Consider the following 26,991-nt stretch of genomic DNA (forward strand, 5'->3'; position numbering starts at 1 on the left):
ACTAGCTAAAAATAATAATAATGATGATGATAATTTGGTTAACATGATTTTAGAGTTTGTTTAAATGCACAGTTTTACACAGTTTGAAATTGTTTAAAATTAATAATTGGCATTAAGTATTAGTAACCAGTTAACTGAGAAGCCAAAAGCATGCCATCAAATTAAAACTCATGTTGTTGTGTGTGAGATCCACACTAACAGTCTGAACTTTCTTGTCTATCTGGAATATTAAAGAGAAAATTTGAGTGTAATATATCAATATATACATATATATATTCTTCTTAGATCTGGAGTATGAAGCAGGACTCGTGTGTTCATGACTTACAAGCTCACAGCAAAGAAATTTACACTATAAAATGGAGCCCAACTGGACCGGGCACAAACAATCCCAATGCCAATCTCATGCTCGCCAGGTAAACATACGCTGCATACAGTGTACATTGTTAACTGTTCAATTATTTTTATTACAATAATAGTGTCAAATCCAGCTGTTGTAACTGCATATTCCTTGTGTTCAGTGCATCCTTCGACTCCACTGTTCGGCTATGGGACGTAGATCGAGGCATCTGCATCCACACGTTAACCAAACACCAGGAACCAGTGTACAGTGTCGCCTTCAGCCCTGACGGCCGCCATCTGGCCAGCGGCTCCTTCGACAAGTGTGTACATATCTGGAACACGCAGGTAAAAGCCAATTTCCACACCCTAATAGAGGATAATTGTGGTGCTTAACTCGTCATTTCAGCTGCCAGGTAACTGGGCAGGTTGTCAAAAGTAATTTTACTTTAACTGCAATTCAGTTCATGCCAAAAGGTCACGTTCAAGCTAAAAATAGGAAATTGAAGGTTAAAACGGTTCATTGTTGAGTTTAGTTAATCGTTTAGCATTGACTTTCTTAAAAATTGAGACTGTGTGTGTTTTTTACAGTAAGCTTGTGTTGGGTCCCAGCAGAGCTTGATTTATTGTCATCTGTGTTGGGGAGGTAAAGCTAGTATGATTAAATTTGCTAGAGGCCCCGTGATGTGTGTGTTACTGCATTGTGCTCAGTGATTCCCGAAAAGCTGGACCCACCACGTTCTTGACCATAATAAAGCGATAGTAAACATGATTATGATTATGATAGCTAATTGCTGTTTATTATGTTTCCACAGACTGGTGCTTTAGTTCATAGCTACAGGGGGACAGGGGGCATTTTTGAAGTGTGCTGGAATGCAGCTGGTGACAAAGTGGGTGCAAGTGCATCGGATGGCTCTGTAAGTACTCACATTATTACGTGCTCAGTAAGCTTATTCTGTCATTAGTGCACTGTTTCACTTTCCATCAAACTTAGAAGATGAATGACATTACATTGGTTACCAGTAGATGGTAAAATATAGGAACACATTTAAAGAAAACCTCCTCCTGTTCATTCAAACTCAAAGACTGGGGTGACAGTTTACCTTTCAACCAGCCACAACAACACTGGAGTGGCTTTGAGGCAAGTCTATAAATGTTCCTGAGTGGCCCTGACAAAGCCCAGACTTAATCCCTATCGAACATCTTTGGAGAGACCTAAAGATGGCAGTTCACAGACAGAAGATCTGCCATTAGGAATGAGATAAACTTTCTAAATCTAGGCGTGCCAAGTTTGCAGAAATGTATTTAAGTAGACCTGAAGCTGCAACTGAATAAAGGATTTGGGGAAAAAGCACCTTTGGCAGCAAAGCATTGAAGAAAGGGTCTGAACGTTTTAGTAAATAAAGAGATTTTAATTTTTTTATAATAAACTTATTTTTGGAAAACACGAACATGTTTTCACTTTGTGATTGGGGTGATTAATTGTATATTGATGGGTATCCACAATACAATCCATTGTGTATATGTAATATATAGTATATATAATTAAACAGACTTTATTATGGCAACTGGGATGCTTTAAAGCAGTAGTCCCCAACCACTGGGCTGCAGACAGGTACCGGTCTGTGGGTCATGTAATACCGGGCTGCACAAAAAGAATAAATAATTAGAGATTGCTTCAAGAGCAATTACATTTTTCAATACTCTTCAGCTGTTATTGTCTCCAATCACCACTAGGTGGGAGCAGCATCTTGTTGCAGTGACAAAAGCTCAGGATTCACACTGATTTTCCCTTCTATAGTTATTCTATTTTAAATCCCCCCCGCCCCCGCAGATCCGTGAAATGATATCTTATATAAAACTGGTCCGTGGTGCAAAAAAGGCTGGGGACCGCTGCTTTAAAGGATTCACCATGACTGTATTAGATCCCAACAACAGCAACAATTTTCTAAAGCTCAACTGGGCATACATTGTAGAAAACAGCTGTGTAGAACCATTTTGTTAACTATTTCTTTTGTTTTTGTTTAGGTTTGTGTATTAGACCTGAGGAAATAACGCTGCCTGTTGGAAGCCATGGACCGACTATGAATGTGTACATAGCCAAAATGACTGTCCCTGCCCCATGTACTGCTACAATCCCTATTGTACCATGGCCAGCCACTACAGACAGGAGGAATAAAACTGGCATCCTGACACAGCAGACAAAGCATAGTGGAAGTGATTCCAACCAGAGACATAAAAAGGGACTTTTGTAAGTAACGTTGGTGGGGTAAATTCAAAAGAAGAAAAGAAAAAAATGGACTGGTATATTTACCAAATTTGGAAGATATTTTACTATTTGTTCTTCGAACCAATCTCATCAAAATAAACAAGCGAAAAGATTTTAATCTTTGTTCTTAGTTCCATTTCAGTGTGCACACATTTCTGTGTTTTTCTGTTTTGCTTTCTCTCAACCATTGCATTTCTTGCTTTTATTTTTTAACATTTACATTTAAGGTGCATGGAATAAGGAATTATATTTCCCTGTTTTACACACAGTCCAGATATTTAGGGTCATTTGGTACCATACATTTTGGGTTAAAAAAACCGGGAACATTTCACTTCAGTTCCAGTAGTTTTAATTTGGTTAACTGTTCAATTTAAGGAGACGTAAACTCTGCAGAGCTAAACATATATGAAAATCGTGGTGCACATTTAAAGACATACATAGTGCATTATGTGCAGTATTGATAGAGCAACATGTTAACTGTTGAAGCTGCTCATTAGATTTTCTTTTATACTACATTAAAAGCAGACTGACGTACCTTTTAAGGTTCCAGACTATCTATAAACTACTCTAAACTACAGTGGATACCCGCAGTATATTTAGTATTAAAACAAACAGACTTGCTTTGTTTCACAGCTTCTAAAACTGTGAGTTGTGGTATATTGCAAGTCTACAACAGTTGGTGTTAATGGTTTTAAAGATGAGCTGCTACTTTAAGTTCAGCTCATCAAAGTCAATCAAAAATAAATGGTTTGTGGGACATTTTATCTCTTACAGTGACTTGTTTGAAGGATCCGTTCTCATCAATGTGTTTTAAATCTGTCTTAAATCTGCCGAGAAACTTTCACTAGTGTAGAACAAGAACTTGGAGTATTTATGTAACAAGAACCTTGAAGCTTAAGGCAAGTCTAAGCACTGGGTTGAAAAGGTCAATTAAAGCTAAAGAAAAGAATGTCTATACGTAATATTAAAATTGCCCTAGAAATGGTGCATGTTAACGTACATGCAAAATAGCTGGTGGACCCCATTTACACCTGGTCATTTAATGTAAATTATACCTGGATTGTATCTTTAGTTGTGTATGTAGGGCAAGCCTGGACACCTTGGGCTAGCAGACTGTGAATGGGCTGTCAGTTTATCATCATTACATGGGAAACAACAAGGTTTAGTAGAAAACAAAAGAAAACAAACATCCCCCTATAAAAATGTATCATGCAGGTTTAAATATAACCGCATGTTCACACTTACAGATGACAAGTTGCTGATGTTGCTCGTGGTTTGTCTCTTGTGCTCCTGCTGTTGCTGTTTGAGTTTTAATCAGAAAATGCTGATGGCCCAAATGTCTTACACGCACTAAAAAGAGGACAGCAGTTTTATTTATATATATATATAGTTTTTTTCAACTCACATAATATGCATGAAACTGCATCACAAATGTCTGTCAGCTACTGCTGTTACTGGAGTCTCATTTCCATATTGCACCTTTACATAAACAATTAACAGTTGCTTGAACGCAGAATAACCTTTTAGTTATTTCATTGTTAGCTCATTTGATTTGGTATCGGTGCTAAACACATCGGACTAAGGAAGCACATTAGATCTGTTAATCACTACCCACACTGATCCTGTGCTGCCATGTTAACAGTACTTTTACCCTAGATTTTCATGAAGATAAATTATCAATCAACCATTGGATCGGATTTGTAAATATCACTGATATATTGGTTCAGTACCAGAATGGTTAACACATCCCTTATTAGCAGTGAGTTGGGTTTGGTTGTCAGATGTATTTTTTTTAAAGACTGATATATTTACACTTGTATCACATCTGCCTCAAGCGCATCAAAAAACCTCTAATGTTTTGTTTCCATTTTCATTACTGCTTTTTGTCCTGGTCAGAGTTGCACCCAGTCTGGTTTCACTGGGAAGCACTCGGTGTAAGGCAGGAATACCCTGGACATGGTGGCAATCAATTGCAGGCCTTTAAACCCATTTCCCCCCCAGACATGGCATCATGTCTGTGTAGACGCCCGGCCGACAGACAGCGCCTCTGACATTCTAACTTGGGTCTCAATAGTGGTGGGCTAGTCCAATAGACTTCTACACTGAATACTAAATACACTGATGTGGATTTAGTGATCAAATATTAATCTGGTTTAAACATGTCTTGTAAACTTCAACCTGCATTTATTTTGTCTGGGTATAATTGAATGACCAAGTGTAAAGAGGGACTGATATTCCAATCCTGTCTGTGATGAGTACATGCTTTTGCTGCAAATCCTAAACTTGAAGTGAAATATTGTACATTTTACACGCTACATTGATTTTGTTGCTGCTGATGGTCATTAATATAGGCATTATTAAATAACTTAATAATGCTAAAAGAGCAGACATGGCTTTAGATCTGAGTGTTGCTCTTTCAGATGTCACATCACTATTTTAAGCATTATATGTAATTTTACACACAAAGTGGTTCACAGAGTTCTGTTTTAATTTCATTATCGGGACAATATTAATCAGTCAGTCACAGTTAATGGGCATTTTAGTGTTTTTTTTGAAAGTTTTTTTTGGTTAATTGGCTCTACTGATGTCTGCTTGCCGACCTTTTCATTTTGTCTCTAGCTTATCTCTCATCACCCCTCCCTTCCCCTGGACTTTTTGTACTCTTTTAGTACTTTTGTAAATCATATTTCTTTGTAGCTACAAAAAAAGAGTAAGACTGATGATTGGAGAATTTGGACACATGGAGCATGTACAGTACTTACCCATGTTGAGAGTTCTGGGTTGGATATGTTCTCAGCAGTGCATACTCCCACGTTTTCCGAGTTAAACGGTTCTTTTGGTTGCTGACCCCCTCGCTCAGCCTTGCACCTTGCATTGCATTACTTTCTTGTCTTTTAAATCGGAACAGAAGTCCAAAATAAAAATATATTTTGATATTATTAAGTGTGACCCTCATTTTACCTGTGTTCTTTCTTTCTTTCTTTTTCTTTCTTTCTATTATTACTTTTTACAAGTACTACTGATCTTTGGGATGAATTGAATGTCTTAAATGTTTTAAATATATCAGAAATGATAAATATAGGGAGTATTTTGTATTCCTGCCAAATAAGGATACACAACAGCTAATGATATGTAGATATTCTCATTAATAATAAGTAATAGTTTCTACAATAGATCTACATCCACTGTTCAAAGTAATTTAAGCGTACAGCATTCAAGCGCACACAGCTTTACTGACGAGCTCAGTGACATCCAACATAACTTACGCAAAACATGGTCACATTTCCAGTGGTTCCAAATGTCTAGCAGCAACTGCAGCTCTATTACAAACTGAGAGGCTGAACAATCTGACAGAAAATCTCTGCATGGTTGGAACATTCACTACAGAGTTCTAAACTGCTCCTGGAAGCAAATAAATATAAAAACTTGATCTGAAGCTTTATAACCAGGGTTGAGCAGCCACACACAAGCATATGATCAGTGTGCAGTTGTGTAAACAACCTTGGGATTGAACTCGGGACCTTCTTGCTGTGAGGAGACAGCGCTACCCACTTGGCCACCTTGCCACCCAGTGATTTGATTATGAAAACTACTAATAATAAACCTTGTGTTTGTCAGAAACAGAAAATGTGGGATTGTTAAATGTAATTAATTATTATTATTATTATTTTTATTATTTTTATTTTTTATTTTTAAAAATGTTTACCCCTTTTTTCTCCCCTTTTAGCGCATCCAATTGTTCAATTAGCATCGTGCTTCCTCTCTGTCTATACCGAACCCTGCCCTGACGGAGGTGATTGAAGCTAACCCGTATCCCCTCCGAAACACGAGCAGCAGCCAGATGCATCTTTGCCACCCACACATTGACGAGTTTGGCGCCACCTAGCGTTGCATGCGGAGAGACACACCCTAAGGGCACCCTCTCCCATCTCTGTGTAAGCGCCTCCAATCAGCCGGCAGAGAACGCAATCGCATTCTGACAGGGAGAGACCCACATCCGGTTCTTTGTCCCACCCCCCACATGAGCAACCGGCCAATCGTTGCTCATATAGCCACTCAGCTTCGAACCGGTAAAGCAAGGCTGGATTCGATACCACGCTCTCAGAATCCAGCCCTGGTTGCAGCGCGTTTCTTTTTACCGCTGCGCCACCCGAGCGGCAAATGTAATTAATTATTAATTACATAAATACATAGGCTGTTTTAACTGTAGAGGGAGTTTTCGGAACTGCCAACAGGGGGTTGGGTGGCCAAGATTCACAATCTCCTGTTCTATTATGACTGTGCCCTCGTGCACAAAATAAGGTTCATCGAGACATTGTTTAATGAGTTTGGTATGGAAGAACTCCAGTAGCCTGCACAGCATCCTGACCTCAAGATTATTATAATCGTGTAATACACCTTCCCAGAAGAGTGGAGGCTTTGAAGCTGCATTTGTGATGGTGTTTTATATTTCTTATATAATTCAAAAAAAACGTGTACATTATCTTACTGAAGACATGCAACTTCAGTGCAGATACAGCATGCATGATCCACACTTGCCTGTATCCTAGCTTATGTTTATTAAATGATCAGTGCTTTAATCTACTGATGTCCTTTATACAGATTTGAGTTCTTCTTGAAACCAGTAGATGAGCAAAACTAGTTTCCGAGGGCCGCTGTTCGTCTCTTGCGGAAAGGTTTTCCACTCGACCGATGCAGTGCGGTGATCTTTTCAGACTCATTCCTCTTCAGTTTGTGGCTCTTAAAACGAGTGACGTGTTGGTCCATGAGGAACGGTACATGCTCTTGGATATGTCCAGCACGCTCAGTAAAACATCGTACACCACAGCGAAGAGGAAGTAGACTGGCAGGAGCCAGTGGAGCCTGAAGAGTCTCTCGGCCGCTGGCAGAGGAACCGTCAAGTATCTGAAGACACCAACAAGGTTAAGGAGGATTTTCATGGACAGAGGTGCACACACAAAGCCAGGGCTAGACAAACATACTCACTGGAATAACTCCGATCTGGAGGTTCGGATCATTAGAAAGACGAAGAAGCCAACTTCAGTGTTTAAGGAGAAGGAGACGACCTTGTCCAGCATGATGACAAATCCCTGTCAAGAGCAATAGAAATGTTAAATGATGCTTTTTGGCACAATGTGGTTTGATCTAATTCCACTATATACTCTGGTGACTTTTCCTGATTACTCATCAAACCTTCCCACTCTTGAACAAGGTCGGTTATGTGTGGTGGCTATTAAACATAAAATCATGATACACTTTTATGCTTGAAACTTTATATGATGAAAATGGTTTTTATTTGTAAGTCTTCATATTTTTCTGAACTTCTGAATGCAGGAATGTCTGCAAATGAATTTTATTTTGCTTCAAGTACAACATTAAATAATGTTTAATTAACTTTTAATTCAGGCTTTATTGTCCAGAAGTACAAGTATTGCCTGTACATGTCTACACTGTATGTACAGTGTATCACAAAAGTGAGTACACCCCTCACATTTCTGCAAATATTTTATTATATCTTTTCATGGGACGACACTATAGAAATAAAACTTGGATATAACTTAGAGTAGTCAGTGTACAACTTGTATAGCAGTGTAGATTTACTGTCTTCTGAAAATAACTCAACACACAGCCATTAATGTCTAAATAGCTGCAACATAAGTGAGTACACCCCACAGTGAACATGTCCAAATTGTGCCCAAAGTGTCAATATTTTGTGTGACCACCATTATTATCCAGCACTGCCTTAACCCTCCTGGGCATGGAATTCACCAGAGCTGCACAGGTTGCTACTGGAATCCTCTTCCACTCCTCCATGATGACATCACGGAGCTGGTGGATGTTAGTCACCTTGAACTCCTCCACCTTCCACTTGAGGATGCGCCACAGGTGCTCAATTGGGTTTAGTCCATCACCTTTACCTTCAGCTTCCTCAGCAAGGCAGTTGTCATCTTGGAGGTTGTGTTTGGGGTCGTTATCCTGTTGGAAAACTGCCATGAGGCCCAGTTTTCGAAGGGAGGGGATCATGCTCTGTTTCAGAATGTCACAGTACATGTTGGAATTCATGTTTCCCTCAATGAACTGCAGCTCCCCAGTGCCAGCAACACTCATGCAGCCCAAGACCATGATGCTACCACCACCATGCTTGACTGTAGGCAAGATACAGTTGTCTTGGTACTTCTCACCAGGGCGCCGCCACACATGCTGGACACCATCTGAGCCAAACAAGTTTATCTTGGTCTCGTCAGACCACAGGGCATTCCAGTAATCCATGTTCTTGGACTGCTTGTCTTCAGCAAACTGTTTGCGGGCTTTCTTGTGCGTCAGCTTCCTTCTGGGATGACGACCATTCAGACAGAGTTGATGCAGTGTGCGGTGTATGGTCTGAGCACTGACAGGCTGACCTCCCACGTCTTCAACCTCTGCAGCAATGCTGGCAGCACTCATGTGTCTATTTTTTAAAGCCAACCTCTGGATATGACGCCGAACACGTGGACTCAACTTCTTTGGTCGACCCTGGCGAAGCCTGTTCCGAGTGGAACCTGTCCTGGAAAACCGCTGTATGACCTTGGCCACCATGCTGTAGCTCAGTTTCAGGGTGTTAGCAATCTTCTTATAGCCCAGGCCATCTTTGTGGAGAGCAACAATTCTATTTCTCACATCGTCAGAGAGTTCTTTGCCATGAGGTGCCATGTTGAATATCCAGTGGCCAGTATGAGAGAATTGTACCCAAAACACCAAATTTAACAGCCCTGCTCCCCATTTACACCTGGGACCTTGACACATGACACCAGGGAGGGACAACGACACATTTGGGCACAATTTGGACATGTTCACTGTGGGGTGTACTCACTTATGTTGCCAGCTATTTAGACATTAATGGCTGTGTGTTCAGTTATTTTCAGAAGACAGTAAATCTACACTGCTATACAAGCTGTACACTGACTACTCTAAGTTATATCCAAGTTTCATGTCTATAGTGTTGTCCCATGAAAAGATATAATGAAATATTTGCAGAAATGTGAGGGGTGTACTCACTTTTGTGATACACTGTATGTGCTTTATGTATAAATCATGTACGGTGTGAAAATTTACCATGTGGACAGTGTATCTACATAGTATAGTCAATGTACACCGATTAGGCATAACATTATGACCAACTTCCTAATATTTTGTTGGTCCCCCTTTTGCTGTCCCATACGCAAGAAACTGATGCACTGTGTATTCTGACACCTTTCTATCAGAACCAGCATTATATATTTATATATATATATATAACAAAGGCTTTCTATTCTGTTCTTTAAAAGTGTTTATACTATGTGGACAGTGTATGTAGTGTATGCTCTGACACCTTTAACTACCTTGTTTTCCAAGTCAATGATTTCTGGTTGTGGTTGAACTGTGCATTAATTTATCAATGTATAATGTAATAAAGATCAAACATAGACTCACCTTTGGATCACACATAGACACAACAAAAACGATCGCAAACGCCAGAAAAGACATGAAGCTCCTGGAGGCACTGAGGAGGAGAAAGTGAACTGGTGAAATTTACTGCTAATAAAGTGTTTCCTACACTGAGAAACATGCTGTATGTGCAGTGCATAAGCAGTACTGGAAAGGGAAAGTTACCTCTTTGCATTGACAGTGTAAAAGATGTGTGGTAAAGCTGGTAATTGGATTCTTGCTACCCAGCCTTCATTCATCTTCCACAGAGAGTTAACCAGGCCGTCAACTTAAAAGAATCATATTAAAAAAATGTTGGGCCTTTGATTTATTTAAACTGATTTAACCATTAATACCATACAAATGCATTTTTGCCATTGCTAATCCAGCTAAACCAAACCTACTTCCATCCCTAAATACTCCACTCCCCTAAATACTCCACTCCCCTAGTAAGAGTTAAGAAACGGGAGAGCGTTCACACGGATGTTGATTAATTGATCAATGCTGGCGTGTGCTTTCCATTGTAATTTGTAACAAAGGCCATTCCAATCCATATCCTGATGAGCCATGCAGTTGATATAATTCATGATGACATTTTGGAGCGAGAGCGCTGTTGGACTGAACCCAGATACATGCTGCAGCTTCTTTGATAAATGCAGCAGTAAGTCAAAGCCTGGGGCGTTTTGAGTCAGCACTGGACCAAGGTGAACACTGAACATGGTACAGTAATAGCTAAGCGGTGGATTGTCATGTCCTAATGCATCTACAGTCAAAAGTTTAAATTTACTTGTGAGGGTCATGTATGTCTTAGATGAATCTGAGTCATTTCATTTTGTCTTTTTGGGTGACTGAATAATTGGAACACGTCTTTGTTCTCTCAAAAACTAGTTCTGTCTATCGCCGGCACTCGGGTGATAGCCCACTAATACCATTTTAGTTTTGGACAAATTATTATTGATTATTATTGAGTATTTATTTGATTATTTTTCTGCTTCTTTTTTATGATGTTTGATTCTGATGTACTTAAGTGCAATAATGTGAATGCATGCAACCACTCTCAGCACTGCAGCAACACTTGCAAGGTAATTACCTGGCCCTTAGGAACTCATATATTGTTAGCATTCATTATACTCACTCACTCACTCACTTTCTTAACTGCTTATCCAATCAGGGTCACGTTTGGGTGCTGGAGCCTATCTCAGCTTTTCAACGGGCGCAAGGCACACAGTAACACCCTGGACGGGGCGCCAGTCCATCGCAGGGCAGATGATGGACATACACACATACACACACCCATTCAATAATAGGGCAATTCAGTGTCTTCAATTAACCTAACTGCACGTTTTTGGACTGTGGGAGGAAACTGGAGCTTCCGGAGGAAACCCACACAGACACAGGGAGAACATCTCCACACAGAAAGGACCCTGACCGCGCCGCCTGGGGATCGAACACAGAACCTTCTTGCTGTGAGGCGACAGTGCTACCCACCCACCCGCATTCATTATAGGTGTTTATTTAAAGACTAGAGCTGTTTTCTTTTTTTATGCCCAGTGTGTGATCTTTCACTAGTTGTTTATCAGTGGACACTTTCTGATTACAGGAGGCTGATGGTTATACATTTTTCATTGGAGCATCATTCTCCTCCCAGCATTGACAGTGAGGTGTTTAAAAATTATACCAGAAAAAAATACCAGAACGACACACTACCATGGTTTTAACAGTGCTGCAAATGGTCCACCACCCAAATAACACCTGGTCACTATTATAGGGTCCTTTTCATTGCAGTCGGTGTAAGTAGGGGCTCACTTTTGAGTGATCAATGGGGTACGGGGGATGACAAAGTATACAGAGCAACATATTGGCTAGTCAGCAATTGAATATCCACAAAGTCTTTTTGTATAGATCTGAAGTTGCTTTAATCGATCGATGAATAGCTTCTTTAAAAATGTATTTAACATACTTGTATGTTTCATTGCTGAGCCCATCACAAGGAAAGACACGGTACAACTGATGGTGATGAAGATCTGAATCAGCTCTGCCACCCACAAGAAGCGTCTATACCTCAGAGCTATAATCTGTGGAAACATGGAGATCATCACTTCATTTATTAGCATGAATTTAATTTCTGTTTTGGAGGAATTGCAGGAATGGTGCACACAACTGAAGTACTCTTCAAACATGAGATCTAATCAAATCCACCAGCATGTTTTCACTGCTCTCTCATGAGCATGTTAGATTTTTGTCATTAAATCTGTTTGTGTATAAATTCAGTTTACTGTAATTATTTTATGGATAAACAGCTATAGAGAAGTCTCAGGGTTTAGATTTATATTCTAGGCCTGTGTCACCTCAGTGATGATGGGGATTTGAGAGAGATCTTTTAATGCTGTCTAGAGAACAGACGTCGATCCAGCAGCAGCTCTCTCTGCAGTGTTTTATATCAGATAAAACAAAGATGCAATGCCAACCAGGTGCCACTAGAGGGCAATAGTGCCATCTCAAACAAACAAATAATTGTGTACTTGTAACGCCTGCCTGTGCACGTTGCTATTTACTGCTCACGGTTTTCTTACATGAAATTTCAGCAACTGTCAGACAAAGATCGTCGTGGACCAACGTGTCTTTGTCTATTTGGTAACACTTCACAATATTAAACATGTAGGTTACACTGTATAGCCAGAAGTCTGTGGAGCGAGGTCTGTAAAGACAAGGTGAAAAGAAGCTCCAGTAGCCTGTACAATGCCATAACTGAAACCTCAACTGAAAGCCAGGCCTTACAAATGCTCTATTAAATGGATGGGCACAACTTCCCACATTAACACTCCAAAATAATGTAGAAAGCTTTCCCAAATTAGTGAAGGCTGTTGTAGCTGTAATTATCCGTTAGCACAATCACTGTTATGTGCCTGTGAATGAAAGATCACTAAAACATAATGAAACACAGACATTAATATAAAAAAATGATATTATTATAGTATGTCCCTTCATATAACCAGAATCAGGAAAGTAAACAAAATGCTTATAAGCTCTGAATTTATCATAAATACGTGTTCCATGTTACTTTACATGATCCAGTAAAACAGACTGAATAGGAATCTCTGTATGTGATATTTTAGTACCCTTGGAAAAGTGTATTACAGTAATACAGTTACATTTATAGATAAGCTGGTTATGATACAGAACATTTTCTTATTAGAACATTAGTTTTGCTGGTTCTGCTCACCGGTTAATCAATTCTGGAAAGCTATCACTTTAAAAACGTCACAGTTCCTGGGGTGCAACATTTCATAATTCCCCTCTGGTAATTTATCTGATTTGGAAAGCCTAATAATCCAAAAATAGAAAATCTCTCCTTATTGCTCTAGTTATCACCAAGAAAACCATTTCACTCACCTGAAAATCCAGACATGAACTCACCATATCACACTGAATAAATCTACCAACCCACTATTTATCAATGTCAGGACATTTAAAAACTAAAAATAGAAATATAGAACTATAGGATAAAATAAGAAGCGAATAGAAATAAAATAATAGAAATAATAATATATTATAAATTAAATATAAATTAGACAGTAAAACATTTAAAATAAAATAGACTAAAATGTAATTAATTATAATAAAATAAAGCACAATTTAATAAGGCAATGCAATAACAACATAAAAATAAAAAAAGAATAAGAAGTAGAATTTATTAAACTGAATATTTTTGGTAAATAGAAAAAAAAAAACATGTAGAAAAAATGAGTATGATACGAATGTAAGAAATTTAAAATACAATTAAATAAATAAATAATAAGAAAATCATGCAAAAGAAAAAGTAGATAAAATGATAAATAGATAAAATAGAATAAAACAATAATAAAAACATAATAGGCATAGGATAGCCACAACAACACTAAATGAAATTAAATAATATGAGAAAATAAAAATAAAGTCGACATAAAACAGACACTGAACCAACCTAAAATAGAACAGAATAAATAAATAAAAAAACAAACAGGACAAGGCAATACTAAGAATAATATATGAGAATGATAGAATTAATTAGGAATAGAATCTCTTGAAAAGTAGAATAGAGACAGAACAAACAGAATAGACCTTCAAATAGAATAAATCACAATTACATATAATCAAATAAAACAGTGAGGAAATCAAAATGGAAACTAGGAGAGAGTTAAACAGAATAAAATGTAAATGAAAAAGTCTAATAAAGAATTTAATTAAACACCAGACTAAGGAAAAAACAGAATAGGGAATAGAGTTATATGCCCGAGGCAGCGTATCTGATCTAAGGCATCAGATTGGTATTAAAAAGGTAAAAGCGGGTGATGCTGCTCCCTGTTACTTCGAGTCGGAGATAAAGGGGCACCCTAGGACAAATCACTTTCCTCCTCAGGTTTACGTGTTGAAAAGGTGACGCCTTAAAAGGCTACTGCTTACTCCAGGGACCGAACAAAATGCCATTTGGGACAGAAAGAGAAATTGTGTTTTGAACATTAAGGATCGGCGCTGATCTTTTAAACCTTGCTTCAGGCTGTGAGAGAAAGAAATCAGAATTACAACAACTGGGCGAACCACTAATGAAAACAATGGAACTAACTGAACTGACTGGCACATACGATACAGTGTGTGTGTGTGTGTGTATGTCATCACATGATGAGAAAAAGTAAAGCTTTCTGTATGTATGTGCGGGCTTTGAGATATCAGCTGACTGTTCTGACTCATTTCTGACATTTCAATCTTTCATGGGTCTCTCAACCTCACACATCAACCCTTGGCCTTTTTATTTCATTTTTCATTTTTTTATCATTCCATATGAGTTTACATCAGCAAGAGCAGTGGTGTTATATCATGATTCAGCTTCTCAGATTATTATTTAATATCTTGATCCATTTCAGTCCCAGAACACCAAACTTCTTCACCTTTATTTCTCTGAGGTACCAGAGTCCAACACAATATTCAGAGCCCCTATATAGACCGTGAAATTGTCCCCAGCTGCAATGATGACAGAGGCTCTTATTTTTAAACATTTAATCTGATTTAGGTCGCTCAGGTGGCACAGCGGTCAATTACGCTAACCCACTACCGCTGGGATCCAGGGATTGAATACCCAGTGGAGCTGCTGACCAGTTGGGCATCTGCACTACGTGGACAAAAATACTGAGACACCAATTTTGAATTCAGGTTTCAGCCACAAGAATTGCTAACAAGTGCAATAAATTGATTATATAAAGGAAATCCTATGCTTCCAAATTCAACTTTATGCAGCAACAGTTTAGGGAAGGCCTTTTCCTGTTCAAGCATGACTGTGCGCTGTGCACTGCACAAAGCAAGCTCCATAAAGACATGAAGAAAAGTTAGATTTAAAGAAACTCCAGAGTCCTGACCTCAGCCTCACTAAAAAGCTTTGGAATTAAGTGGAACATCAATTGTGACTTTCTTGACCAACATCAGTGCCCAGCCATACAAATGCTATTTTGACAGAATGGGCATAAATTCCCACAGACATACTTTAAAGTCTTGTAAGAAGTTTTCTCCCCTATTTGCAGCTCCAACTGTCTTCTGTCCTCTAAAAAAGGCTCAATGCCCAGGTGGAGCGGTCCGGGTCTTTCTGTGAGGAGTTTGCATGTTCTCCCTGTGTTTGTGTGGGTTTCCTACAGGAGCTCCGGTTACCTCCAGCAGTCCTGGTACATGAAAGTTTTGCCATGATTGGTGTTTGATATTGAACTTGAGCTGTAACCTGTAACAACATGTCCTGTAATGAACGTAATACATGATGAATATTCTGATCAGGGTCACAGGGTTGGAAACACACCCTGGTTTAATCATCAATCCAACACACCAGGCACCATACACTCACCCATTCATCCACTCACACCTGGGGCAATTTAGAGCATCTAATCCACATACTGGTATGTGTTTGGAAAGCGGGAGAAAACCAGAGTACCCAGAGACAGTATCACATGGCATTGTTTCCATCGGCTCAGAACAGCTTTTTGAATTCGGATAAAGTTCTTGGTCTGGAACCAAAAGGCAGAGAGAGAACCGACTAATCAAAAGTCCTCCAAAAAAGAGGACTAAATGCCTGGCTGCTCCTAAATTAGATCACAAATTCTCTTGCTCATAGTGCCATCTCACTGCTGGACCTCGAAGCAAAGTACTGCACCAATTACTGTTTAATATTCTGATCTTTTTCATTCCATCCCAACCAATTTCTACGCCCAGGAACTCAGCTCCATTTGCAGAAGAATAAAAGAGCTGTAAAGTGGATCAGAAGTTCAGATTTCAAAACTAGCTTCCCAAAAAGTGCTGCTCGTATTATACTTCATTTCAAATTATACACAGAGAACAGAGTGATTTAGAGCTGATAAACACAAACAATTACAAGATTTTGATTTGCCAAGACATGCTGAAGGAACTTTTGTGTACATTCACTATTGCCATATAAAGTTAATGGTTGAGTTTATTCAATCATTCATTCATTGTATGTTTTACCACCGCTGGGCGAAAGGAATCACCCTGGACAGGTCGCCAGTCCATCACAGGGCAAACACACACACACACACACACACACACACACCAAAGGGCATTTTATTTTCTCAAGTTAACCTCACTGTATGTGTTTGGAATGTGGGAGGAAACCCACCCGGAGGAAACCCACGTGGACATGGGGAGAACATGCAAACCACACAGAAAGGACTCGGACCGCTCCAGCTGGGAATCAACATGCAACTGAGGTGAATTGGAGATACAAAATTGTCCATGACTGTGTTCGATATAACCTTGTGTGAACTGATGAATCTTGTGTAATGAGTAACTACCGTTCCTGTCATGAATGTAACCAAAAGTGTAAAACATGACGTTAAAATCCTAATAAACAAACAAACAAACAAGTCCTGTTGTTGTAGTGTGTTGTTTTTATGCAGGTACTTGTTTGTATACTGTGACTATAGTGTGGACTATTACTTTTGATCTATGTAACTACCTACCAAGGCCTTAATTTCCTTCTGGATCTATCTATCTATCTATCTATCTATCTATCTATCTATCTATCTATCTATCTATCTATCTATCTATCTATCTATCTATCTATCTATCTATCTATCTATCTATCTATCTAAGGTGTAGTGCTTGGGGTTCATAGTCATAGAGATTCTAAGTTATCAGGGATGTTGGGTTTCTGTCGTTCTGCCTGTTACAAGATTTCCTAGTGTGTCTGTGGGAATCCACAAAGTTGAATCAGTTCATCTGGACACAAGTTTGTTGTCTCTACAGCAAACTTGTGTTCAGATGAACTGATTTAACTTTGTGAATATCCCAAACCACCATCTTTAGAGAACATCATAGGAAGGTTGCTACAAAGTTAAAAGTATATAATTTAGCTGACACCTGTTGGTTTTGCTGAAATGGTTTGGCTGAAACACTTAAACTCAATAATTAAAAGGATGTCCAAATACTTGTAGACAAATAATGTATATTTATTCACCGCTTCCTTGATTCTATTCAGTTTCTCTTCACTGAAATCTTCCATTTTCTCCCAAGCAAGAACTGACTGACTCTCCAAGTCTTCCTATCACACTTTTTGTCATTGAATCCTGACAGCAGTCAGACTGATGTGGCTGCCCCCGTCACTCTCTGTACCATCAGAGGAACAATACGGACAGAGAATAGAAAATTAGAGGCTTTAGGTGAAAAGCTCCCATGCTGAAGTTCTGCTACCTTTTAGTCATTTTGTGTGACTAAGAGCAAGCGTTCTGCTTTTAACTCTATGATGTTTCAAAGGAACAAAGCTCAGGAGGCTTTGACAAAATGGCAAAAGCTCTGTAACAAATGGCAAGTGAGGTGAAATTAAGAAGCTAAAAGCTCGGGTATCACATGGCTCACTTTTTTTTTAGCCTGGGGTTATTGAAAAGGATTTCTGTGCCAATCAGCCTCACAGAGTGCCAAGCATTCGGTTGAAACGTTACCCAAGGACAAACTGTTCCTAATTAAGAAAATATGTACCTCAGGTAGAAATTTAAACCCATATTCAGCAAATTAAAAAAAAGAGATTGCATTTCATCTGCAATATGTCCATTAATTAGAGTGAACGGGGTGAAAGGAATTCAGATTACTTTTATCTCTGGAATTAATTAGAACATCATTAAACTGAACCAGAGACATGAAAAGAGACATGAAAAGGTCCATTTACTGATAAAATTCAGGTATTTTAATCACAACAATTGCTAAAAGGTGTATAAAATTAATGATATAAAACCAATAATATTCTTCTGACTGTTGGGGACGGCGCTTTCCTGTTCCAGTTTAACTGTGATGTAGAGGGACTTGAGAAGAGGTCTGCACAAAGCCGTGACCTGAAACCCATTCAACAACTGAGACAGTGATTGCAAGCCAAGCTTTTTGGACTTTAAAAATGGTGTTTTGACTAAAAGGGTCCTACAAATATGCTCCAAAAGCCTTTGCAGAATAGACACAGTCTGAAACATCAGTTTGAAAGGGCAAATATTTACATTATTTATATATTTACACATTAAGTTTTGAACTAGTAGTGTTAACAAGCAGATGTTGGTAGTATGTGCTAGATGAACTCAGTCATGAGTCAATCTCTAACTTAATACAGCTTACAGGTGCTAAGAATGGTGCAGCGGTAAAGTGTGCTAGCTCACTGCTGTTAAAATCCGGAGTTCGAATCTCAGCGGTGCTATCAGTCAGTCAGACATCCTATTAGTGTCTGGAGCATGGGCAAAACAGCCTAGCCAGAGGGAGGTGCACTCCCAGTGCCAGTACCATGCTCGGGTAAAAATATGAGGGTTGTGACAGAAAGGGCATCAGTGTAAAACTGCTGACTGCTGGTTTGTGGTACGTATGAAATCACTGCATCTTAACACCAGCTGGCAGCAGATTGCTAAAGACAGTCTTTTACCTACCACAGTACTCTCTCTGTACTCCTCCACCGCTTATACCAGAGCTTCAGACAGTAGGTGTTTAAAACGCAGCAGCAAGGAGGTGATTTCCAAACTGGCTTTTCTCCCTCAGATACAGCCAGTTTCTGTAAAGCACCAGGCAGGTGGTAAGGTGCTGGGCTAATATCTTGGACAGCTTTGCTACTTAAACTACGCAGTTCCGTATGTTTACTGTTATTTTGTGAGTTTTACCCTTCATTTTCAATGTGCACAATACTGCCCAAGCAGCTCCTCTAGAGACATCCCTAAGAACTAAAATTGGATTTCAACTATGCACACGCATATAAACTCTAAATACAGAATGTAATCAGTAACATGGACAAATTAACACCTACTGCGAAGACAAGAATTACCTCTGAAATTACCACCTCCACCAGGTGTCACATTTGTGATGTTCTGCAAAAGTGTGAACTATGAAACACAATTGATAAGGACAAAAGCAGGTCTCTGTAGGCATGTGAAGCTGCTGAAGTTTATCCAGCAGCTGGAGAACAATAACAGAGTATCATGTTCACCTCCCGAGAGTCAGCAAAGCACAGGAATAGCACAGCACGTTCCAGCGTGATGCTAAACAGCAGCTCGGAGCCTGCAGCAGTGCCTGAATAATTGATGCGGCGCTGGGAACGTCGAGAGCAGAACCCATTACACATGTCGTGATCAATGGCATAACCTGTGATGCTTGACATGAGATTTAATCATGTTTACACTGGCAGTTTCTACATCTAATCTTGCTTGATATCTGTAATATCATGCGTTTCACTGTTTTACTACAGCGCGACCATGAAGTGGAAGAGACTGTACTTAATAAAGTGGAAGAAATAAATATAGGTTTCTATAAGATGTACTGCCAAGTGACCATGGGGAATGCATTTGGGTGCACAAATGTATTTCGAATACAATAAAACTCTTCTAGCTAAGGTAATGAAAATTATATTATAGAGCCGGTAAAGTATTTTACGCTAGGTAAACCCTTCAGTATGAGGCACAACAGAAGTTTGATGGGAAAATACTTTAAAAACACATTACCAGGTTTGGACACACCTGATTTAAACTGAATTTCACAGGACTGAATAAGAAGAAGCAGCCGTGAAGTTGTCAGAAGATGCTTGAACACTGTTCAAAGCTGTGATCAGGATAAAAGATGGTTATTTAAAGGAATCTAAAATATTAGATGATTTAGATTTGTGGAAATATGCAGTAAAATGATGCATACTGTATATGAAAGCAAAATAAATACCACCACCACCAGCAAAAATGTATAAATCTTTTAATTCTGACAGGAAGAACAAAAAACCATTAATGTTTTAATTAATCCTAAAATGTAATGAAAACTACAACCTATTGTTAGATATTCACAGTGTTTACAAACCTGCCCCAATATGCATATAGGCCAAAATCTCACATATCTATATTAGGGCTGCCGCGATTGGTCGACCTAGTTGATGACGTCGATGCATCAATATTTTAAGCTGATGCATCGTTTTTAAAACTATGCTTATATAAATGATCCTTTTTATTTCTACAACATTTCCATTACATTTACGGCAGTCATTTAATAACACTCATAAACTGAATAATAGAATAAATGGAAGCTACAACACACAGCACACTTTAGAGTTTGCTGAGTATATAAAGAAAGAAATAAACTGTACATAGACAAACTATCGGGAGCAGAATACTTTACTGGCTTGTTCTTTTGAGGCGCAGCACAGAGATGATCACGTGTGTAGAGAAACACACATTTCCCATTGATTATGGAATCCCCAAAGGGACAAAATGCACTCAATATGTAAACATACACATCAAACATGGTCAGCACACTACACCACAGAAAAGTCTCTAACACTAACGTAATGTCTGTATGATTGCTTGGACCGCCTCATATTGCACCTCATAGTTCATAAGGTACGCGAATGAAAAATGTTAAATCGCTAAACACAAACCTTACATTTTAAATTTTACAGCAAACTGAGTATTTCACGGTCCATGACCCAATTTTTTTTACGGCCGTGAATTAGGTAAGGCCTTAGGTAAAAGCTTCAAGCATGATGGTAGCAAGTCACTCATGCCCTGAGTACTGATGCACCTCCTCCATACTAGGACAGACATTGTCTTTTGCATCCTTAATTGATAACAGTCTGGATGACCCTTTTCACCATGGGCACACATAACTCAATGTCCATTTTTCCCTAAAACAAGCTGAAATGTGGATTCATCCGACCATAGCACTTATTTTCACAGTCTTTCAGTTCAGCTGAGATGAGCTCAGGCCAACAGGCCGAAAATAAATTACTTCTGTTTACCTTGTCTGGTCATTGCAGGTGTGAACACGGGGTTAAACAATAACCTCTTGGTTTACTGTACAAATAACCACACTAGACCATTATGATTCAGTAATGATGAGCAGAAGGAATTCCAGACAACCAGTGTTGAGCCCTTAAGCAATAATTCTATTCTGGGGTTTGTCTAGAGGTGAACCAGATCTGTTAAATAAATCAGTAAGAAATATACACAAGAAGAAATGTCAACTGCATCAAGATTTCATCAATGTAGCCTTCTTCCTCACAGCTTCAAACTCCATCATTGTTCACCATGCCTCATATCTTCTGCATGTCTTATTTCAGGCGTTTGAATGATGCATACTCTGCTTCTGTCCTGCTGGAACTGCTTCTGCTTAGATCAGCTCCGGGAACCTCACTCCACCTCGCTCATCTACATAATATCTGCTCACAGTGTGTAGCTTCACATAGACAAGCATCCCTATTGGAATAAATATCCAGGATAAGCAACTCAATCACTCATCCACTCTGTCCTTGTCTGTGGGGATTGGAACCTTACTTTTGGAAGACTTGTAAATCAGAAATGTACAGTGATACTCTGTACAGCCGGGTGTCAGACTACAATTCTGGAGGGCAATCATGTGAAATTTAGAATTTGACATAATTTCACAAGCATCCGCTAAGTATTAATGCAGAATTGGGTGTGTTTGAAGATCATGCCTCAGGATGTGGGTTTGACTTTTCTTTTATATAGTTATGAACACAGAAACCAGACTAGCACCAAATCTCTAATATTCTGTACAACTCTCATTTTCATTTTTCTTTAGCATTTCTACTATGCTAGGGCTGTTCATCAACTGTAACCCTGTGTTGACACCAAGAGCTGGAAATGTACAGCAACATGAGGCAGCACGAACATAAGCAATGCAAAGTGGGTGGAGCCAGTGATGCAACAAAGCTCAGATTAGTTTATGCAAATGAGAAGCAAAGTGATGTGGTGACAGAGGGACTCGCTTCCTTTCTGCCAGTCTGAAACACAATCAATTTTCTTTCCACATGCAATAATATGGAGTTCTGCGCTACTTCATTGTGGCTATCACAGTCTCCACTCTTCTACAAAGGTTTTCTATAAGATTTTGGAGGAACATTTTGGAAGGGCGTCCACATCTTTTTGGTCATTTTATGTAGTTTTATCATATTTGGTAAGATCTGATAAAATACACACACAAAAATGTCTCTACCAGTCTGATCCAGTAATAAAATCAATCTTCACTCTAAAGTAACCTTTAATTGTCCACCTTATACATACTGTATATCCAAGTTTTATTTCTATAGTGTTGTCCCATGAAAAGATATAATAAAATATTTGCAGAAATGTGAGGGGTGTACTCACTTTTGTGATACACTGTATACATGAAATAGAAAAACTTCACTCATATAATTGTTTGTTACTGTATTTTAATCAGCTTTTTTTGTGTGCTTAAGCCAAATAACCAGATAAAAACTATTTAGGAGCAATACTACCAACTGAGAGCAGTAATTTATACAATAAAATACAAAAAATTAACTAATGGCATGACATTTTGCATACAACATGCAATGTTTATAGACAAATACCTGCAGTAGTATGGATTGTGGGTTGTATATGGATTGTGCAATGACAGAATCTTACATATCTATATAAATAGGCATGATAAAGTGTTTACACATAAGAGTCCTGATGGAAGCATGTGTACTGACATACCTCATACTAGGACGGCTTTTGCATCTTTCGCTGATAACAGTCTGGATGGTCCTTTGGACTTTAGTAAAAATTTTTTGCATTTTACCCCAATTTTCCTCCCAATCTAGTTGTATCCAATTACCCAATTGCATTACGCTTCCTCTCTGCTGATGTTGACCTCCACTCTAACTGTGGAGAGCTGTGACTAACACACGCCCCCTCCGGCACGTGTGCAGAAGCCGTTTGCATCTTTTCAACTGCCTGAGGCGAGTTCATATGCGGATCAGCGTTGTGTACGGAGAGACGCACCCTGATCCCACATCGTCCCCCGTCTCAATCAGCCACCAGAGATTCGAACTGACGAGCTAGTGTGTTTTACAGCTGCGCCACCTGAGCGCCCGGGACCTCAGTGACTTTTAACATGATCGAGGATGAAAAGAATTTGCAGTATCAAAACCAACCAGAAAGAGGCATCCTCGTAGACATTATTGATGGTGTAGTTTGAAATAACTATTAATAAAACACTGCTTTTGATAGGTTGTTTTTATTATTATTTCTTGATTGTTTTCTAGCTTTTAAGAAATCAATAGTTGCTGATTTCTGTTAATAAAGGTATTCACCTTGCCCACACCAAAGTCACAACATCCTGTGACCACTAATTCAGTTCTGCCTTATTTTGTCCAGCTACAAAAAACCCCTGAAGAATAATGACAAACTCTTTCAAGCCAGGCCACAAGGAACGACATAATAAATTGAAGACAGATCCTTCACAGCTGTCCTTAACTGAACTGAGCTAAAAGGTGCTGACTCACTGCAGGCCTGATTTACAAAGCAGTGGACTAAGAGGAACTGGTGTTTACTCGGAAATTCACAGAACTACAAAGTGATTCTATTATTGTTTTCTATTAAGGATGCTTTCTCAAAATTGCACAATTCTCAATCGCACCACAATAATTTTGCATACTCTGTAGAAAGAGCCCATGTATATCAGACCACTATTTTCTAGTCAAGGTTGCATTTGTGCAGCACCAACCAGAAACACGAGTAAGAAAGATGTACACCATGAACAGGGTGCCAGTCTATTACAGTGATATACACTTTCCCATCGCTAGTGGCAATTTAAAACAGCACATTAACCTTAAATATGATTTTGAAGGAAATAGACCCAACTAAAAACTCAGGCACATGAATGCAGACACAAGAAAAATGTACGAAATATTTGAGACAGTGAATGGAGACGAGGATCGAATTTGGTTACCTTATCAACAAAGACATGAGCAAGAAATAAGGAACAATATTTGTCTATTATTACATAACTTGGATGAAGATCGAACTACAATGAATGAGTAATTGATGTTGAAATTCATGTATTTACAAAGAATTTACAGTCTCCTTGCCTCCTATTTCTTGCAATTTAGTTGTGGCCACTTGGAGCTTATCTCTCTCATCGCTGCCCCTGTCTCCAATTCACCTCACTTGCACGTCTTCGGACTGTGGGAGGAAACTGGAGCACCCGGAGGAAACCCACGCAGACATGAGAAGAACATGCAAACTCCACACAGAAAGGACCCGGACCGTCCCACCTGGGGATCAAACCCAGGACCTTCTTGCTGTGAGGCGACAGTGCTACTCACTTAGCCACCGTGCTGCCCAGTATGGTGTGCAGAGAGCCATGCACTACTATCCGTGATCAGCCACCCTGTGTAATTTGGTCAAAATTATAGAAGTATGTAGAAGGAGAAAAGATAAGGACAGTGGAGCCTAGCGGTTAAGGTACTGGACTAGTAATCAGAATGTCTCTGGTTCAAGCCCCACTACTGCCAGGTTGCTGCTGTTGGGCCCTTGAGCAAGGCTCTTAACCCTCAATTGCTTAGACTGTATACTGTCCCAGTACTGTAAGTCGCTTTGGATAAAAGCGTCTGCTAAATGCCGAAAATGTAAATGTAAAATGTAAATAAGGCACCCAAACCAAACAACACTGTACCTACTACAGTATTAAAAGCATGGAACTACTATACAGCAAAATGTAGATTCTTTCACAGTGAAAGAAGATTTTTATTAAAAGCGGGACAGGGACTCAAAGTAAATGTAAAAACTACAGTAGTTTTGAAATGATGAGAATTGATGGGGCGCAAGTACATCCCTCTGTGGAAAACACAGTTACTCGTAATGGCAGCATATTATGGATAAAATCAATAACAAAGCAAAACAAATGAAAATAGAATTTCATAGTCAACCCCAACCGGTCTCCTACTGTATTATATAAGGTTAGATCTGTCTTCAGTCTTTCATATGATTTCTTTTGCTCTTGCAACAACATTGCATTTGAAATATCGTCCTTGGTAAAGAACCTTTCCTGGGACTGATCGATGGTTCTATTGGCATTCCTTCCAAAGCAACACCACCCAAAAATTTGCACCTTCTTCCCCTCCGGCTCGGCATTACTTGAGCTTTCACCCGCTCTGAACCACATAATAAGCACACAGGTCAGGTCTCTGGGACATCAATCCATTTCATCTGACAACTCCACATAGCTCTCTCAGGACTGTGCCATTCGATGCTACCCCTCTAAATAAAGAATGGGTCTCAGCTGCTTTAAACTCATGCTTAAATGCTTCTGACAGATATTGACCTAGAATAATACTGTGAGGGAATCTCTAATGCAGCAACTTTGGCGGAAACTGGCTTCTCTGTCGCTGTGAAGATGTTGCTGGAGGCATGATGTTTTCAGCCAAGCAAGATAAATTATTATTATTATTATTTTAATCAACATTAGTAATTTATCATAATTAATTTATCACTTTGTGACACACATTAGCTATAGATTTTTATAGCCTTTGACCGTTGTGTTGTAGAGCACTGTAGGATAAGGAAATGTTTTTTTTTCCAAATTGTACAGTACAGGGAAACATTTGTATAATATTTAACCCCTCCTTCAGTGTATACATGCTCTTAAGCTATGCACCAACAATGCCATCTAACCTTGTACCCATACCCTCTCTGCAGATGTCCAATAGGGTTAAAAATCTGGACTTAGGCTGGGCCACTCAAACACATTTAATGGCTTGCCCCAAATCCATTCTAATGTTGTTTTAGCTATATGCTTCAGGCCATTGTCAGGTTGAAAGGTGAAATGTCACACCAGTTTGAGTTTGTGTGCACTGTAAGGGAGGTTTTCATTAAAGATGTTCCTGTATTAATTTATTCACCTTTGAATTTGTAGTCTACCTGTGCATGCCACTGAAAATCACTTCGATAACAAGATGCCGCCACCACAACGTTTCAGTGAAGGGATGGTATTAGTCAGACGATGTAAAGTGTCTGTTTTTTTGCCATAATAAAGCTAATTGTTCTGCCTAAAAATAATTTCATCATTTGGCTTCTGTCTTGCCACTTTACCATGAAGTTTTGATTCATGAAGCGCTGCAGAGATGGTTGTCCACCCAACAGGTATTACCATCGTTTTGCACAGGTCTTTTAGAGCTCTTTTAGAGTGACTGTTGGGTTACCTCCTTGATCAAGAACCTACAGTATGTGTTTTGACACCCAATTATGCCAGACGACCAACTCTAGGAAGGTTCAGATTTGTGCCAAGCATCTTCTATTTCAAAACTGTTGAGGTCATTGTGTCCCTGTGAGGACTCAAAGTCTTAGATATCTTTTTATATGCCTTTCCACAATTTGATCACATAAATCTTCAGACCTTGGACTTCATGTCTTGTTTTTATGTCCTGACAATGCAGTGTATATTGTGAGCCCCTACAGACCTACATGTGCATTACTGTAAAGTATGTCCACTCAATTCAAATTGCCACAGGTTGACTTGACAATTAAGTCCTAGACACCTCTCAAAAATAATTAAAGCAAATGGGAGTGCCTCAGCAAAGGGTCTGAATACTTCTGTGATTTTGCACAAAGCAAGGTTCATAATTACATAGTTTGACAAATTTAGTATAAAGGAACTTGCACAAAGCT

The 26,991-nt window shown here is 39.1% G+C and overlaps 2 protein-coding genes across 2 annotated transcripts in view; one reads left to right on the forward strand and one right to left on the reverse strand.

Annotated features, from left to right (window-relative positions):
* The window catches only part of tbl1xr1a (TBL1X/Y related 1a), a 58,444-nt gene extending 55,721 nt beyond the window's left edge, over positions 1-2,723 (forward strand). The window contains exons 14-17 of the mRNA XM_063012381.1: positions 286-413; positions 519-684; positions 1,152-1,253; positions 2,365-2,723. Coding sequence (XP_062868451.1) covers positions 286-413; positions 519-684; positions 1,152-1,253; positions 2,365-2,391 — 423 coding nt within the window. The 3' untranslated portion in view covers positions 2,392-2,723. The remainder of the gene's footprint in view (positions 1-285; positions 414-518; positions 685-1,151; positions 1,254-2,364) is intronic.
* A 4,424-nt stretch (positions 2,724-7,147) lies between these two features.
* Positions 7,148-26,991, reverse strand: part of si:ch211-51h4.2 (uncharacterized) — a 70,536-nt gene continuing 50,692 nt past the window's right edge. The window contains exons 6-10 of the mRNA XM_063013263.1: positions 12,009-12,123; positions 10,235-10,337; positions 10,055-10,124; positions 7,592-7,695; positions 7,148-7,510 (exon numbers count right to left, since the gene is read on the reverse strand). Coding sequence (XP_062869333.1) covers positions 7,333-7,510; positions 7,592-7,695; positions 10,055-10,124; positions 10,235-10,337; positions 12,009-12,123 — 570 coding nt within the window. The 3' untranslated portion in view covers positions 7,148-7,332. The remainder of the gene's footprint in view (positions 7,511-7,591; positions 7,696-10,054; positions 10,125-10,234; positions 10,338-12,008; positions 12,124-26,991) is intronic.

This window comes from Trichomycterus rosablanca, chromosome 17 (genome assembly GCF_030014385.1).
Source record: "Trichomycterus rosablanca isolate fTriRos1 chromosome 17, fTriRos1.hap1, whole genome shotgun sequence".
Lineage (NCBI taxonomy): Eukaryota > Metazoa > Chordata > Actinopteri > Siluriformes > Trichomycteridae > Trichomycterus > Trichomycterus rosablanca.